The following is an 18,699-nucleotide window of genomic DNA, read 5'->3' as shown; positions in this document are numbered from 1 at the left end:
TGTCAAATATTGGCATCATGACAACAACAAAGCTAAAATCAACACAGAAAGGCAGAACAACCACTTGTCATTTGCCATATTAAATGTGCTTTTGCAATCATCTATTTGCATCATTGTGGGTTCTTAAGGTGTGCAAGGGTCTGTCAACGTGATTCTATAAATTCATGAAATCATAGAATAGCCTTCCCCCAACTTGGTGCCCTTCATCTGTTGTAGCAAGTAACTCCCACAATCTCTGAGCCTTCCACCCAAAGTGAATGGGAATAAGAGCTCAATGCAAATGCTACAACGTACACAGAACTCTAGACTGAAGTTAGTAAACACAGTAAGTAAACAAATGTCATAAACTGGAAAAAGGTATAATTAAAAATAAAAGCAGGACATTCAGATTCAGAAATAGAGGTAAAGCAATTGAAAAGTATTATGTGACTGCTCTTTTAAAAAGATACATACATTTTTGCTGTCCTTCAAGCAGTGGTAAGAAAGTGCTCTATTGTAATATGCCAAAATGCAACCGTTGTCTAGGTCTATAGCTTTACTTAAATCTTCAACGGCATGTTTGTAAGTCTGCAAGAAAAAAATGACATAGCATTAGTCATATTACCTAAAATCACGAAATAATCTGTCTAATGAATATCTCTACACATTCCTCTATAATTAACTTTATAATGAATGATTTTAGAGTGTTGTTTGTGCTGTACTTTTGTACTGTTTTATTGTTGTTAGCCGCCCTGAGCCCAGCTTCGGCTGGGGAGGGCGGGATATAAATAAAATTTATTATTATTAGTATTATTAGTATTATTATTATTATATGTAAACCTGTGATTTGGAGGTTTATAAAATTATGAAGGTGAAAACAGCAGAGAGAATTTTTCTCTTTCATAATACAAGTGGTCATTCAGTGAAGTTACCTGGCAGGAGATTATGAACAACATTTCTTCACACAAGGTATAATTAATTTATGGACTTCACCACCATAAGACATAGTGATGGCCAACAGGTTATAGGGTTTTTAAAATAGTTAGATAGAAAAATAGATATAGGAGGCAGAACAGATCTAACCAAGCCTATTAATCAAGCTTGTAAATGGAAGCTTGATATTCAGAGGCAGAATACATATATGTTACCTGATGCTGGAAAAAGAGAATGACCATCACCTGTTGCCTGCTTGTAGTGGCTTGCGTCTTGTTTGAATCAAAGCAGATTTTTGTCTGATCCAGCAAGGCAATTCTTTTGGAAAAAGCACCCTGAGATTTTCAGGGATTGGGCAGATGAAAGGGGCAGAAGTTTATAAGCTTCACAAGGATCATTTAAAGTATTACCTCACCTATATGTTGTAACTATAGTTATAGTTATTTTTTAAACAAACAGACACTTGTGTCCACCTTCATGACATGAAAGTGTGCTATTTCTTACAATTATTATTAAACTATGGGAGGGATTCAACATTGTACTCATGTGGTTGTTGTGTCAGAGCAAGCATTTTGGCTTGGCAAAGGAACAATCCCCCTCTCCTCCTGCCCCCCATGCACTGTTTTAGGGATTCCCCCCCCCCAAAAAAATGAACCAATTTCAGGGGAACAAGCAGCAGGGGTGGGGACTTGTTGTGCAAGGGGAAACTAGGCTTCTATTGACATTGAATCCCACCCTATATTTCAAGAATATGTTCATTTAAGGCTGATTACTACATTGGTGTGTTAATCGTAAGTTTTCAATTCTTCTTTAAAATGAGCAGCAGTGTACTCCAAACATCTGTCTTTACCTGCAAAAGGCAACATACTTCATCACACACAAAAATAAGACAACGTTTTTACCCTGTTATAAAACTTCAGTGCTCCTCTAGAAAGATAGGCTCTCACGCTTGTAGGCTGAATTCTGAGGGCTTCATTGCAATTCATTATTCCCTTGGAGAATCTTCCTTTGCATCCATAGTAAGCAGCACGACTTAAATATGCCTTTACAAAAGCATCGCAGAAGAAAACAAACACATTTTAGAAGGAAACAAACACCAACAGGCCCAGTACCAGACATTATGCTGCCTGAGGTGGCTAGCGAAGCAAACATCACCACACTCTGTCACCCTGCCATCTCCTCATTCCTGCTCCTCCTGATACCTCCCTTTATTTGTTTCTTTGTTTTCTTTTCCTAGAAGTTTTTCGACTCAACTTGTTCTGAGAAAGAGCCAAGGGGGGATCTTCAGAGTGAAGTCCTCTGGGTGAGGTGGCCTGGGTTACAAATAACTTTAAAATTTCTAAATTTAAAACAGCATGTCGGGTTCCAGTGGCAAGCTACAGCAGCTGTTTAGACAATTTTCTGGTTACCTTGTCCAGAAGGCCTCACTCTGCAGAAGGACCCCCTTTTGCATGAGTACCTGGCAAGAGATGTTAAATAGGAATGTAACAGAGGCCTCTAGAAAACTGCTTGCATGGTAATGAATGCTTCTTACTATATAGACACAGAATGCCTACACAGAGATGTATGTGTTTGGATAGGTAGGGGTGTGGCTAAATGAACAGGCCTGAAATTTCAGCCCACACCATTGGCCCTGGTATACCACAAAGTAAATTTAATGAAGACGAACTAGAATCAACTTTTCCAGGGATTTGCAATCTACTATTTTTATTGCTGGGACGCAGGTGGCGCTGTGGGTTAAACCACAGAGCCTAGGACTTGCCAATCAGAAGGTCGGCGGTTCGAATCCCCATGACGGGGTGAGCTCCCATTGTTCAGTCCCAGCTCCTGCCAACCTAGCAGTTCGAAAGCACGTCAAAGTGCAAGTAGGTAAATAGGTACCACTCTGGCGGGAAGGCAAAAGGTGTTTCCGTGCGCTGCTCTGGTTCACCAGAAGCGGCTTAGTCATGCTGACCACATGACCCAGAAGCTGTACGCCGGCTCCCTTGACCAACAAAGCAAGATGAGCGCCGCAACTCCAGAGTCGGCCACGACTGGACCTAATGGTCAGGGGTCCCTTTACCATATTTTTATTGCTAAATGTAGAACATTGAGATAAGATAAGCTCTATTTCAGTGTCTCCAAAAATCAAATTTTCAGCATTACCTGAAAATGGTCTGGTTGAACAGCAAGTGTTTTGTTAAAATCTAATATGCACTTAGGTTGATGGAGCTGCATTCTGCAAAGCCCTCGCTGATAGTATGCATCTGCATAACGTGGATATAGCTTGACAGCAGAAGTAAAAGCGTCACAGGCCTAAAAATACAATAAAGCTAGTATTACTAAATATTGCCCTTTGTCTAGAATATATTGTCAACAATATAAAACGTTTACAGCTTTAGGACTTTGTACTGCATGAAATTAGGCAAATGATACCAGTTATGGAGAGACAAATTCCAATGTTTAAATAGGCTTCACATTCTGAAAATAGCTTTTAACAACACACTTCAAGAGGCCCAGACAGTATCTGCTGTTATATGAGTTAGTAAATAGGACCATTTTTTAGATATTACCAAACTGGCCACATATTAACAAAACAGAAGTTAAATGTCTTATTAAGACTTCTAATTGTTATTATCTATCCCAGACAAGACCATTTACTGCCTATTTTTTTCATATTGACCCAGTTTGACTATGCTGTAACTGTGATGCTTAGATTACTTTTTAGTTGCTGGTTTGCTAACGGTGCTATATATATTGTTATTGTTTTACTGATGATTTGTTAATTTATATATGACCTATGTCGTACCTGGGATGTATTATTATGTTATTGTTATTTATTGTCTGTGAGCCTCTTTGAGATTCGTTGTAATGGAAAGAGGAATAGAAAATCTAATTAATCAAATCTATCCAATTTGGCTCCAATACTTTGGCCACCTCATGAGAAGAGAAGACTCCCTGGAAAAGACCCTGATGTTGGGAAAGATGGAGGGCACTAGGAGAAGGGGACGACAGAGGATGAGATGGTTGGACAATGTTCTCGAAGCTACCAGCAGGAGTTTAACCAAACTGCGGGAGGCAGTGGAAGACAGGAGTGCCTGGGCTACTCTGGTCCATGGGGTCACGAAGAGTCGGACACAGCTAAACGACTAAACAACATCCAATTCGGCCATTTTGTTTACTGCACTTAATTGAACAAGAATATTATCAGCTGTTTGGGCATATAAAGTATTTTAATTCCAATTTAAGGAAATCACTCGACAAGCCTTCTTGTTATGGTATGAGGTGAGTGGCCACAAAGAGGGTGGGTGGGTTACTCTTGACAAGCCTTCTTGATCAAAATATATGCTCTGTATTTTTTAGAGACGTTAGTAAAATTGATCAAAGTGAACCATGTCCTGCTGTACCCAGTGCATGCTTTTACAAGGGGCATAGTGGAAGTGATCAGTATTTTGTTTTGAACTCTCTTTTTCATATTAAACATTTAAAGTTAATTTTCTATAGTATATCAAGGGAGTGGGGGGACATAACATATTGAGGAAACACAGACACTTAACTAAATTCTTCAGCACTCATCCCAACAATTTGCTATGAAAATGCAGTGCCAATGAAAAAGGTGATGGTTCAAATACCAGAAATTCCTCTCATAGAGACAGTAAGGTTTTGCCCTCCCATTCTGGCTCCTGTCCAGCCACTGCCCCCTTCAGCTCAGATATCTCCTGTGGGTTGTTAATGCCCTCTTCAGTCCCCAATAAGGCTCTCTGTTCTGCAGGATGGATAGGAAATGGGAGAACCTCCATCCCCAGTTCCCATTATTCACACACCCCTTCTGCTTCTGCCTCGTCCTCATCAGTCTGAACTTGCCAATCCATGTCTAATCCCAATGGAACCATGGGGTTCAAGACAGAAAATCACTGCAGGGTATTATTAATCATGGCAAATCACAGAGGGGAATTAATTAAAATAATCAATTATGACAATCACAAAGGGGAATGAATCGTAAACAATTATTGAAAGAATTTAAGAACCAACTGAACACAGAATCAATTAATATCAATCACACAAACTAGCAAAAGGAATAAAAACAAAATGTAGACAACCAGAGAATTAATTAAGCTTGTGACACTGGAACAGCCAAGGGAAGATTCCACTTGCCACAAAGATTAGACACACAAAACTAGCTACAAGAGACAGAAAAATACAGAGAAATAATTGAGAGAATGAATAAAAGGATCCTGAGCACACAGAGCAGAAAACAGAGAAAAGTACAAACCTGAGTAACAAAGAAATGCAGAAAGAATTGCTAAGCTATTGCCAGAAACAAAAGGCAGGAACTTCACTGGGGTTTCTTCTGGGAACAGGCTGCTTAGAAGTTCCTGAGACAAAACTGCATTCCTGTCTTCAAGCATAAGAAGTTCAAGCGTGCCAGCATGGGAGAAGAACAGTGGCAAATTGATAATCCTGTAATCCTAAACATTTGTTGCTTTACCAGATGATGTACTATTGTTATTAATTTATTTATTATAAAAATGAATCCCCTGCCTATACATATACTAAGCTGATAATAGCTAAAAACAATATTGCAATAGAAGTATAATTGCAACCCATCAATAGCTTAGCTGGTTGATATTCCAGGCAGAAAGGATCCAGGAGTGGAATTCAACAGGGCGCTAAGGAGAATGATCTTCCCTCTCCTACCCCTACACATTGTTCTGGGGGATCTGCTGACCCTCCAAAGCAGATCTGAGGGAGGTGCACAGGGAAGAGAAGAGGAAGGAAAGCCCTGTTGTTCCAAAGGGAGTCCTTGCATTGGCTTCTCCTGGCAGAACGGGGTAGCTAAAACTTGCACTTAGTCTCTGTGCCTAGGTGGGCACTATCCTAAGAGGTGTGGCTGAAGTGCTACTGCCCAACTGGAATAGCCCTCAGGTGAGGCTCCAATACTTTGGCCACCTCATGAGAAGAGAAGACTCCCTGGAAAAGACCCTGATGTTGGGAAAGATTGAGGGCGCAAGGAGAAGGGGACGATGGAAGACGAGATGGTTGGACAGTGTTCTCGAAGGTACCAGCATGAGTTTGACCAAGCTGCGGGAGGCAGTGGAAGACAGGAATGCCTGGCGTGCTCTGGTCCATGGGGTCACGAAGCGTCGGACACGACTAAACAACAACAATCCCCTTCCCTTCAAATTACTTTGTCTGACATGCCTAAGCAAAATTTAAAACAGTTTTGGATTTCCAACAAACCATTGAAGAGTATCCCAACGCTCGTCTTTAACTCATTTGAACAACACAATCAAAACTTTTGTGTACAATGTTTAAAACCAAAATGCCATAACACTTAAGAAATATGTACCTCTAATAAGGAGACTTGCTCCATATAGCACTGGCCCATAAAAAAATATATTTCTGCAGCTTCAAATGTATTAGGTGTAGATCTTGAAGCGGCAGTATCCATCAGCCACTTCAATGCTTGTTTAAAACTGGCTACAGCATCCTGTAATAAAAAGTAAGTGTAAAATATAGTTAACTGATGTTTGCAATCCCAGTCTTGAGAGTGATTGTGCTGCTCAGTTTGCTCAATGGTGAATCAGTCACCCTTTTGAATAACAAAGTGGCCTCCATCTTTTTTTCACTGCAGATATAAATATTTACTTCGTTTTTTAAAAAAAAACAACGAAGTAAATACCCAACCCTATAGATTCTACACATATGTTTACAATTCTATGCACACTTACTTGGGAGTAAGTTCTACTGAAATCATTTGGACTTACTTCTGAGTAGACATGCAGAGGTTTGCTACATTCTTAAACACTGTACGTACTGCCACAAAGAAGACTATGTAATACAGATCTTTTTCTGCCATCAAGGAAAGAGGATCTAAGGTTATCCCAGTAATGAAAGCTAGACAGAAATACAAATTTAATGAGTTGAATACATAGCGAGAAAGACTGATTTAGTTACAGCCAATTGTCATGTGTCATAGACTAGGCTGCCCAGTTAAAAAAAAATCCATTTTTACTTCTGCACAGCAAGTAATGATCTAAAACTTGGCCTGCTTTCATCTGGCACCTTGAATCCAAAGAGTAATTGCCATTATTTTTCTACATATTTATCAAGTAGGCCCTAGTAAATGTAATCTTCCCAAGTACTAGTGACACCTGAAGTAGCACATGAGAAGATCCATTTTTGAGGGTTTACTTTGGCCTCACAGAACACCAGATATCAGAGAAGCATGGCTTGCTGCCATGGCCAGAGTTAGAGAGGCATCATTAACCTCCAAATAGGGTGGAAGGGACGCAGGTGGCGCTGTGGGTTAAACCACAGAGCCTAGGGCTTGCTGATCAAAAGGTCGGCGGTTCAAATCCCCGCGACAGGGTGAGCTCCCATTGCTCAGTCCCTGCTCCTGCCAACCTAGCAGTTCAAAAGCACATCAAAGTGCAAGTAGATAAATAGGTACCGCTCCGGCGGGAAGGTAAACGGCATTTCCGTGTGCTGCTCTGGTTTGCCAGAAGCGGCTTAGTCATGCTGGCCACATGACCCGGAAGCTGTCTGCGGACAAACGTTGGCTCCCTCGGCCAGTAAAGCGAGATGAGCGCCACAACCCCAGAGTCGTCCACGACTGGAACTAATGTTCAGGGGTCCCTTTACCTTTACCTTTAGGGTGGAAGAGGGTATGGGGAAGGCTAGGGCAGATGAGGTTAAAAAGGAGAAGTTTTCTCTAGTTCAGATTAAGGTCCAAGACAGATAAAAATATAGGGATCATACACAGAGGACAGTGAGATTAAATGAGCTCTTGACAAATTAACCATTGGGCGGCAAAGACAGCAGAAAAGAACAGACAACCAGCAGGATGCTGTGTCCCAGTAGAAAACAGCAAGGAGGAATAGAGATTTAATAAGAAATGAAATAGTCACCAGAACCCATGCAGAATTCTATCAGCCTCACACATTTTCCCTATAGCTTTCAAAAATAGTTCCCTTCAAAACCGCAGAAATACAAGTGCATATCTTTAACCTTATATTTTTTGGCTTTCATTTGGATTTTTCCAAGTAGAACAAACATGGCACAATCAGGTTGGTTTTCGGAGGCTGCAAGTGCGCACACAATGGCCTTGTTGTGATTCTGACAAAATGACTGAACAAGTGCTTCTTGAACAAGCGAACATTCAAGGGGTCCTGTAAAATATTGAAGGACAACTTCATTCTGGGCCAACCTATTTATTATTGTGCATTTTAATGTATAAATACAGATATCATAAGAGACAGGCAAGCTTCATAGCCAATGTTAATATAAATGTTCAGAATGCCAAAGACTCGTATTAAACTTCTGTTAAAGCACTCGGCATTCAGAGAATACCAGAGTGATGTACAGAAACCAAATATAAAACATAATACAGCAGTGGTTCTCAATTAGCTTATTACTAGTTCTGCATGCTCAACGAGACTTTGGGCTTATATTTCTTAGACAGCCATCATACCATTTTATGCCAACAGGGCTTCGCAGCTATTTAATTTTCAGTTTTTATTTAGCTAGCCACCTTAACAATTATCTGCATTTTTGTTGTTTTAATGGTGCATTCATTGTGTTTTAACATTGTACACCGCCCTGATATTTTGTGATATGGTGGTATAAAAGTACTTTTATTTTAAAAAATAAATATCAAACCATTTTGAACTTGAGGGGACTCTGCCCCTCCAACCAAAAAAACACAACTGTGATAGGGTATGAGGGTTTGCTGTTCAAGAAAAGTTCCAGGTGCTCCTGGGCATGCTTCAAGTCATCCTTTGGACCTGGGCCACAGCTTCACAGTGCAGCACAGAAAGGTAAAACATAAAAAGACAGTACCTTGACCCATTTCTGCAACTTGGTGTATGCAGAAACTTGCAAGATCATAGTTCTGCATCTCTAGTAAATACTGTCCTCTGTAAATGAAATATTTTAGCATATATTAATTGCTTGGAATTTCTATGGAACCATTTATTTGTTTTCAAATATCAATAGAATAACAACAAAGATTTAAATATTTGAGTAAATAAAAATTACAAAATATTATCAACTCTTCATTGGCTATACATTCAGCAACCTTCTTAAAAAAATTATTTATACTTTTCATATATATACAATTCATTACATTTTAAAAGTTGACTTCCTTCCCCCTTTTTGTGCAGTTCTTTAAATTTATTTTTACTATCTTCTGCATATCCAAATTAACTTAACCTGCTCATTTATTTATCTTCTTTATATATATGCTCTTATATAGCTTCAGGTTATTACAATAATGCTGCCAGTGTTTTTATCTGTTTACAATTTACGTGTAAATATTCAATAAACCATTTCCATTCTTTTATAAAAAGTTTTTTATATTGAGTTCTTATTCTTCCAATAAGTTTTGCCATTTCTGCATATTCCATATGTTTTTGTATCCATTCTTCTTTTGCTGGGACTTCTTTTTCCCATTTTTGGGCAAGTAACATTCTTGCCACTGTAGTCGCGTACAAAAACAAATTTCTATACAATTTAGGTAGTTCTATCCCTATGAATCCCAGAAGAAAGGCTTCTGTTTTTCCCCACAAACGTTATTTTAAACATCCTTTTCATTTCATTATTGTCAGGGAACTGCCATCGGCAGGACAGGAGGTGCAAAGGCTCTCTGAGGTAGAGAGAGACGTAACAGCTGAAGAGGGAACCAGTAGGGGGCGAACAGGAACGTCAAGGGAAGGAGAGTCGGAGGAATGGCTCAGAGACGCTTCCAGCGAAAACAGTGGGGAGGTCTCAGGACCTCCTATAGGGACACCCGTTCCTCGCCGGAAACTGTCACGCAGAGAGTCCAGAAGACGTGTTTCCGTTAAGGAGCTTTTATGTTGGAAACGTTTCCGAAAGCAACCACTTTCGGATTCTGCTAGCGATTGACGCAGCCATGCTGGAGGGGCTCCGTCACAGGCAGAGGTTTGAGAACTTGTTCAAACTCTGAGGGACTTGCAGTTTACGCACAAGCAGCTCTTCATCCCATCACAGCAATCCGAAAGTCACCGAAAGCTAGCTTGTGCCAGGGAGAGGCATCATGAGCGAACCAGCCGGAACCGGAGGAGCAGGAGCAGCTGGAGGAGGTCCAAGCCTGGAGGAAAGGTACAGGACGTTGGAGATCCAGCTTGCCTTGCAAACGGCGAGGCTGGAGGAGAGGAGGGCTCAGGATGCAGAAAGGGGGAAGGAGAAAACCACCCCGCTCACCAGAAAGATGCCAGGATTGGTGCAGAAATTTGGGGGGGACCCCAGCAACTATCATGCCTTTAGGACAGAGATGCAATACGCTCTCAATCTGCAATTTGATGACTTCCCTGATGAGGAATCGCGAGTGGCTTTTGTAATTAGCCATCTCGAATCAGGGGCGAAGGACTGGGTTAGACCCTTGATGGCAGCAAATAATGAGATCCTAAAGGACACGATGAAGTTTTTTCGTGCCACGGACCTGATGTTTTCCAGCGACATTGAGCAGGGAGGGGTGCGAAGGCAGTTAATGGCTTGCAAACAGGGGAACCGGACTGTCCGTGAGTACTGGACTGAGTTCACTATGTTGATTCATAGATTGGGGTGGGACCTGTCTGCGGAGCCCATTCAGATGCTTTTCGAAGAAGGGCTCTCTTCATCCTTAAAAGATGAACTTTCCCGGACCCCCAGAGCGGAGTCTATGGACCAGCTGACTAAATCCGCGCTGGCCATAGGAGCGCGCCAGGAAGCGAGGGCTTTGGAGAAGCGGGAGGGGAAAGGAGAACGTTGGAGGGAGCTCCGCATTCCAGACATTCCAGAGCAGCCTTTCCCGCCGGCAGAGCCGATGGAAGTTGGAACAGCGCGGGCGCGCGCAGTTTCAAACCTCGGTGAAGGGCGGAAGAAGGAGGGAAAGAGCGCCAAGAAATGTTATCTCTGCCAACAGCCAGGACACTTTGCCAGAGTCTGTCCACGAAGAAAGGAATGGCAAGGCATGGCAGGAGCTATTGGGGGAGAGGAGGAGGAAAGCAAGGAGCAAGTAAAAGCCAACGCCTGGCTGCCACCGTCGGGGCACAGCAGCCAGGCCCAAAAGCAGTGAAAGTGCCCTCACCAGAACCTCCCAGACCTGCTCTAGTGATAGAGGTGTTGCTAGAGCTGCCAAACGGACACCCCCTACAGATCAAGGCCCTTCTGGATTCAGGCAGCTCCTGTAATTTCATGAGTAAGGAGTTCGCAGCTGAGCACCAGATACAAACCCTCCCCTTAAGTAAACCCCTGCAGGTGACCACGATTGACGGCAGAGAGCTGTTGGGAGGAGAAGTGAACCAACAGACAGTCCCTATGATAATGAGGGTGGCAAGGCACACCGAGAGGATAGCGTTTAATGTGGCCACCTTGGGAGGAGCTCCCATCATTTTGGGGATGAGCTGGCTGGCACTACACAATCCTCTAGTGGGCTGGCATCAGAGGGTGGTCTCCTTTGGGTCAGCGCATTGCCTAGAACACTGCAAGCAGGGGAAGGATCCAGGGGGAGCCAGGCTCACCCTAGCTGGGATGGAGGTAATGAATAAAGGGGAGGTGCCTCCGCAATATGCAGATCTGAGCAACGTATTTAGCGAAAGGGAAGCGGACAAGCTGCCGCCGCATAGACCCTTTGACTGTCAAATCAACCTACTCCCTGGGGCTCAACTCCCCGTGGGCAAGCTGTACGCCATGTCAGACAGGGAGATGCAGGAGCTGAGGGAGTTCATTGACAAAAACCTGAAGCGAGGTTTCATCAGAGAGTCCCGAGCGGTGGGGGGCAGCCCAGTGTTTTTTGTGGACAAAAAAAACACAGATAAGCCGAGACTTGTAGTGGACTTCAGGGCCCTAAATGCCGTGTCGGAACCCCTGGCTTTTCCTATGCCCCGAATTGATGACATTCTGACCAGGGTGAGGAAGGGGAAGATTTTTACAAAACTGGACCTGCGGGGGGCGTACAATCTGATACGCATAAGGAAGGGGGATGAATGGAAGACCACCATGTTCACCCCTTTGGGAGCATTTGAATACCTCGTAATGCCCTTCGGTCTCCAAGCCGGCTCCGCATGTTTTCAAAGTTTTATCAACCACGTCTTGGGACCTTTGCTCTACAAGAATTGTGTGGCCTTTTTAGATGACGTGTTGGTGTATTCGGAAGATGAAGAGCAGCATGTGAGGGACGTGAGAGAAGTGTTGGGCCGGCTGCAAGCCAATCAGCTGTGGGTGAAACTGGAGAAGTGCCAGTTTCATGCCAAGGAGGTGGAATTCCTGGGGTACCGCTTGTCAGACAAAGGATTGGCCATGGATCCAGGCAAGGTCCAGGTGGTACTGGAATGGAAGACACCGAAGACCAAGAAGGATGTGCAAAGATTCCTGGGGTTTGGGAACTTTTATCGGAAGTTCATCAAGAACTTTGCACACTTGACGGCGCCCATCACCGACTGCCTCAGTAGCAAGAAGAAATTTGTTTGGACGGCGGAGGCGGAGCGAGCTTTTGAAGAACTGAAAAGGGCTTTCGCCTCGGAAGAACAACTTCTGCATGTGGACCTACAGAAGCCCATGAGAGTGGAAACAGACGCGTCAGACCGAGCGGTAGGGGCGGTACTTCTTCAGCCGGGAAGGAATACGTCGGAGTGGAGACCGTGTGCCTTCTTCTCGAGGAAGCTGAATAAGTCCGAGCGGAACTACACGGTGTATGACAGGGAACTACTCGCCATTCACGAAGCGTTCCGGAGGTGGAGACATTTATTGATTGGGGCACAACACAAGGTGCAAGTGTGCACCGACCACAAGAATTTGGAGTATTGGAGAACAGCTCGAGTACTCAACCAACGACAAGTGAGATGGGCACAGGAATTTTCCAAATTCCACTTCGAGATTTGTTATGTACCAGGCCCAGAGAACGTCAGGGCGGACGCTCTCTCACGCAAACCAGAGTATTTGGAGGGGGAGGGGGCAATCGAAGAAAGACATGTCATTCCTGAGGACCGCTGGGTGTGTGGGGCGGCGCTGGTGGGGAGACGAGAACTGGTAGAGGAAACGGAAAATGACGAATATGCCCAAAATAAGCTCAGAGGTCTCAGGGGAGAGGGTGAGAGCCCGGAGGGTTTTGAGGAAAGAAACGGGGCATTGTATTACAAAGGGGCACTGTATATACCAGAAGGTGAATTGAGAGGGAGGGTACTCAAGCAGTTGCACGATAGTCCCACGGCGGGACATTTTGGACAACACAAGACCATGTGGATGGTCACCAGGGAATTTTGGTGGCCCAAGGTGAGGGAAGATGTAAAGGAGTATGTAAGAGGGTGTGACCAATGTCAGAGGGCCAAGGGGGAAAGAAGGGCGCCGGCAGGGTTATTAGAACCATTACCCACGCCAGAACGGCCTTGGGAGGTGGTATCAATAGATTTTATGACGGATCTGCCCAAATCCAAGGGGAAAACGGCCATTATGGTAGTAGTGGACCTGTTAACTAAGATGTGCCACTTTGTAGCATGTTCACATGCAGTCACAGCGGAAGAAACAGCGAAGTTGTTTGTAGAACACATCTTCCGGCTGCACGGCGCCCCCTTGAGGGTGATCTCAGACCGCGGCAAACAATTTACTTCCAGGTTCTGGAGGAAGCTCATGAGCTTGCTGCACGTGGAAGTCAATTTTTCGACTGCCCGGCACCCTGAAACCAACGGGCAGGCGGAAAGAGCAAATGGCATCCTCCAACAATATCTGAGGTGTTATGTCAATGACAGAGAGAATGATTGGGTCGAAAAGCTGGCGCTGGCAGAATTTGCCTACAACAATGCGGAGAATGTGTCCACAGGGATGAGCCCCTTTTTGGCTAATTACGGGTGTCACCCCAGGGCATTCCCAGGGGAGGGAGGCGAGAGATGGAGCGTCCCAGCGGCCGAACATTTTGTAGAAGAGATGGAAGCGATCCATCGTCAGCTTCAGCTCAACTTAGAAAGGGCCAAGGCACAATATAAGAAGCAGGCAGACAAGAACAGAAGGGAAGGTGAAACAATAAGGGTGGGGGATCAGGTGTGGCTGTCCACCCAAGGGTTGCCGTTCAAAGGGGGTTGTAAAAAATTAAGACCCAAGAGATTGGGACCCTTTGAGGTCATTCAGCAGGTCAACCCAGTGGCTTTCAAACTCCGGTTACCCAGCCACATGAAATTGCACCCAGTGTTCCACAGGTCGTTACTGTCACCGTACAAGGGGGGAGGTGAAGGGGAGTACACCAGGGGACCAGTCTTGGAAGAGAGGGAAAGCAGTAACCATGTAGCGGAAATCCTCGATTCCAGGTGGAAGGGCAATCAGGTGGAGTATTTGGTGGCGTGGGAAGGGGAACCGGAGTCAGAAAACACCTGGGTGACTGCAGAGGAGGTCAATGACGAGGTTTTAACAGAAACGTTCCACCAAAGATTCCCGAGGAAACCACAGCCGGTAGCAAGGTTTAGGAGGGAGTATTTCGGCACCACAGACGAGGAAGAGGAACTGGAAGGATTCGCGGAGTCGGAGTTGGAAGAAGGAACGGACTCAGATGACGAGGAGTACCGAGAGACTAGGAACAACAACAAGTGGAGAAAGGTGTTCGAAACTTCGGACGATGAGGAAGGTTCTTTCCGGGGTTTTACCTCCTCCCAACCCGTAGGGGAGGAGACGGGAGGGGGTGAAGGGGGCCCTGGAGGGGAGGTGGATGTCAGGGAACTGCCATCGGCAGGACAGGAGGTGCAAAGGCTCTCTGAGGTAGAGAGAGACGTAACAGCTGAAGAGGGAACCAGTAGGGGGCGAACAGGAACGTCAAGGGAAGGAGAGTCGGAGGAATGGCTCAGAGACGCTTCCAGCGAAAACAGTGGGGAGGTCTCAGGACCTCCTATAGGGACACCCGTTCCTCGCCGGAAACTGTCACGCAGAGAGTCCAGAAGACGTGTTTCCGTTAAGGAGCTTTTATGTTGGAAACGTTTCCGAAAGCAACCACTTTCGGATTCTGCTAGCGATTGACGCAGCCATGCTGGAGGGGCTCCGTCACAGGCAGAGGTTTGAGAACTTGTTCAAACTCTGAGGGACTTGCAGTTTACGCACAAGCAGCTCTTCATCCCATCACAATTATATATCATTTCCCAGTAAGCCTTAACCTTACTACAAGACCACCACATATGAAAAAAGAACACCATTCAGCAACCTTTGCATCATCCTTAATAAAATACCTAAAATATATCTACTAGGAATAAAATGTGCTAATTCACAATATTGATATCCCACTCTCTATCTTTATTGACCCTCAGGGCAAGTTACATAAATAAAATAAATATTAAAATATCCAAAAGAAGCAGATAAAAGTACAAATCAATGGACCAAACATACGTAACATAACAGCCTGGAAAAATAGCTCTTGAGCTGTTACTAGAAGTAAAATATTCCATCAGATTCTGACAATCAAGCTAATTTGTTTTTAATTTAGGCACATTTCATTTAGTCAAATAACGCCCTAAGAAATTCTATTTATTTATTTATTTATTTATTTATTCAGTTATGCACTGAAGAATCTCAACTATTAAGCCCACTTTAATTAGAATAGCATTCTTGATGAAAGAATAATATTTATCCAGCACTAAAAGACCTAAAAACTAAATTTAAAAGGATACAAACTACTTTGATAAACCACAGATCTGAAATCATAGTGAGGACCTATGAAGAAATAGCAAAAACAGCTGAGTTGTATGCTGCCCTCAAATATGAGTCAGTGAAGCATGAACTTCAGGCCTAACGGAGGGAAGTTGAGTTCAGTCCTCCATCTCCTTCAGACCTGAAGCCACTGCAGAAGCTTCTCTTGGGCTGACAGAATGGAATGCAGTGCTCCAGCTTCCATGATGACTTCACAGTCAAAGCAAGGAACTTACAAGGACTAACTAGGTCCTACGCCAAGGATAGCCAATGTGGTGTCCTCAAAATGTTACTGGCCTACAACTCCAGGCAGGCTAGGGTTCATAGGGCTTAGGCTCCAACCGCATCTGGAGGGCAACACAGTGGCTACCAGGCCAGTTAAGGGTTAGCACCTGCATTCTGCTACCAATGTTATTTCTTAGCAACATGAAGGCAGCACAGTATATATGTGCAACCCTCAACCCACATCAGTGTAATTTCTGTGATTTTTCGACAAAGGTAGATATTCACCTAGTATACCAAGCCACCACTAGTAACCATCAGTGTCCCTAAACAGACACCAAGAGTCAAACTAGACATGCCATTAATGTATAAATGCATTTATACATGTATGAATACACATTCATTCATTCATTCATTTATACATACATACATACATACATACATGGGATCCCAACCACATTCCTGCTGATGACCCAGACTAGTTCACTCAAGGAAGGAAACGGCAAGTTTGGGAGGTAATTTTTCCCAGAGTGTGGTGTTGGGGAAAATGATTAAGAATACTCCCTCAAAACTGTTTTTTTAAGTTAAAAAAAGAAACATTAAATGTACTAGCACATTTAACATCACGTCAAAGGCTTACATGATACACACAGTGATAATACAGGTGGACAATAACAGTAGGAAAGAAACAAAATGAGAAAAGGAGCTGATAATCTTACCTTGTTAAGCATAAGTGGGGTGAGTTGGGCTGGAGATGAATGGCTCTGTTTATATCTCTAATTGCACTCTTTAGATCATGAACCTGTTATTTTAAAACAGACAAACATCCATTATTCTTGTCTCAGGATACCACCATCTCATTCAATGTGTTCTCCTATACAAGGACCACCTCCTCCTTTTTAAAACATTTTTAATCCATATATTTTAATATTAAATAAACTTCAACTGATTGTTAAGAAACTTCCACAGCTTTCATTTCTGCCTTGACCAGAAGGAAGGGCCATAATCCATCATACCATTCCTGCTAGCCGAAGGAAATCCTTTTATGTAAATAATAGGTCATGTCCAGATTTCCAAATCCAAATTTCTTCAGTTTTTTAGTACCTTGGTATAACTGGCCAACATTTACTTACATACAGAATTCATTCAGAAATTCTGGACCCACACATTAATTTGGGTTTTCTGAAGAGGACAGTTATATATTTTTTTAAAAACTTCTCCTGTGATACTAGGAGTTAGACTCCAAACTTTTTTTCCAGAGGAGAAGGGGTTCTCCCCTTTATCGTCCCCCCCCCCAAAATACATATGGGGATTTTTTTAAAAAAATTAAGCAAGTGGGAAGTTTTAACTAGCGCATGTATGCATCAAGGAAAAAACAAAGCCAGCATGTTCAACATTGTAGACCCTAAATGCTCTTCATTAGTTTTTAGAACTAAATTAAGCCTTCAGAGAGATGGTTCTGACTAAGAAAACACCAGGATTTCTGTTGTTTGCACTGAGAAAGTCTTTGTATTTCTTGCACATTGTCCCAGTATTGTTTTATATGTAAGTCTTAAAGCAGCTATTGAGCACCTATCACACAAATTCTACAGCACAGGTAAAGAATAGATAGATACCCTTTGATATGCCTGGGCTCTGCACATGTATGGTCTAATATCTAATGGATCCAGCTGAATGGCTTGAGTGAACTGTCGAATAGATTCAAAATAACGGTCCATATATAACATCAAAATCAGTCCAATATTTATGTAAGCTACGGAAAGGCTCCTGAAAATAGAGACAGAATGCTATGAGCATTACATTTTTTCAACATGTTTGCGCATTATGCTACATTGGAGTTCATCTTATTTGTTGAATTAAAGCCTGTCTGCTTTCCAGTAAGAAAAGCATGTTTCCATCCTAGACCTGTACACGCTACATATCAAAAGCAAGAGTAATGTTTTGAGTTCCCTCCTGCTATCTCCATGCTGCTTCTTATAGTGAGGGCAGAAGCACTGCAGTGTGTCAAGGAAAGGAATACACATTTCTTTTCCACAGCATGACATGGCATCACACAACCTGCTTTGTAGGCAACCTGGGCACTAAGAGCGTAATTTACCTCAGCACAATTTACCTCTGCTTTCTGCCCGTCCACAAAGTGGGGTTTATCAGTGACCTACACTGACTTGCTAGCTAAACAATTAATTAAACAATTAATGAAAATAATGTGCCATTCTGATACAGATGCCACATTAGCATCAAAATCTATATTAGATTCATTCCCAAGCTCTACTAGTTATGTTTCCTTGGGGAAAGGTGGGGAGCAAGGAATACAAGATATCAGAAGTGTAGCTTCTTGGCTAATACAGCCAAGCAATAGGAGACTACCTGGTCTGAGTAGTTTGATCATAGAATCATAGAATCATAGAATCATAGAATCATAGAGTTGGAAGAGACCACAAGGGTCATCGAGTCCAACCCCCTGCCAAGCAGGAAACACCATCAGAGCACTCCTGACATATGGTTGTCAAGCCTCTGCTTAAAGACCTCCAAAGAAGGAAACTCCACCACACTCCTTGGCAGCAAATTCCACTGTCGAACAGCTCTTACTGTCAGGAAGTTCTTCCTAATGTTTAGGTGGAATCTTCTTTCTTGTAGTTTGTATCCATTGCTCCGTGTCCGCTTCTCTGGAGCAGCAGAAAACAACCTTTCTCCCTCCTCTATGTGACATCCTTTTATATATTTGAACATGGCTATCATATCACCCCTTAACCTCCTCTTCTCCAGGCTAAACATGCCCAGCTCCCTTAGCCGATCCTCATAAGGCATCGTTTCCAGGCCTTTGACCATTTTGGTTGCCCTCCTCTGGACACGTTCTAGTTTGTCAGTGTCCTTCTTGAACTGTGGTGCCCAGAACTGGACACAGTACTCCAGGTGAGGTCTGAC

The 18,699-nt window shown here is 43.3% G+C and overlaps 1 protein-coding gene across 3 annotated transcripts in view; it reads right to left on the bottom strand.

Annotated features, from left to right (window-relative positions):
• Positions 1-18,699, bottom strand: part of TTC6 (tetratricopeptide repeat domain 6) — a 69,521-nt gene that overhangs the window by 11,112 nt on the left and 39,710 nt on the right. For all 3 annotated transcript variants that reach the window (XM_083452255.1, XM_083452254.1, XM_083452256.1), the window contains 8 exons: positions 17,391-17,541; positions 16,494-16,576; positions 8,734-8,810; positions 7,903-8,063; positions 6,242-6,382; positions 3,058-3,207; positions 1,815-1,955; positions 454-567 (listed from right to left, as the gene is read on the bottom strand). In XM_083452255.1, coding sequence (XP_083308381.1) covers positions 454-567; positions 1,815-1,955; positions 3,058-3,207; positions 6,242-6,382; positions 7,903-8,063; positions 8,734-8,810; positions 16,494-16,576; positions 17,391-17,541 — 1,018 coding nt within the window. The remainder of the gene's footprint in view (positions 1-453; positions 568-1,814; positions 1,956-3,057; positions 3,208-6,241; positions 6,383-7,902; positions 8,064-8,733; positions 8,811-16,493; positions 16,577-17,390; positions 17,542-18,699) is intronic.

Source organism: Podarcis tiliguerta, assembly GCF_965153285.1.
Source record: "Podarcis tiliguerta genome assembly, chromosome: 1".
Taxonomy (NCBI): domain Eukaryota; kingdom Metazoa; phylum Chordata; class Lepidosauria; order Squamata; family Lacertidae; genus Podarcis; species Podarcis tiliguerta.
This window is presented reverse-complemented; position numbering and strand designations above follow the sequence as displayed.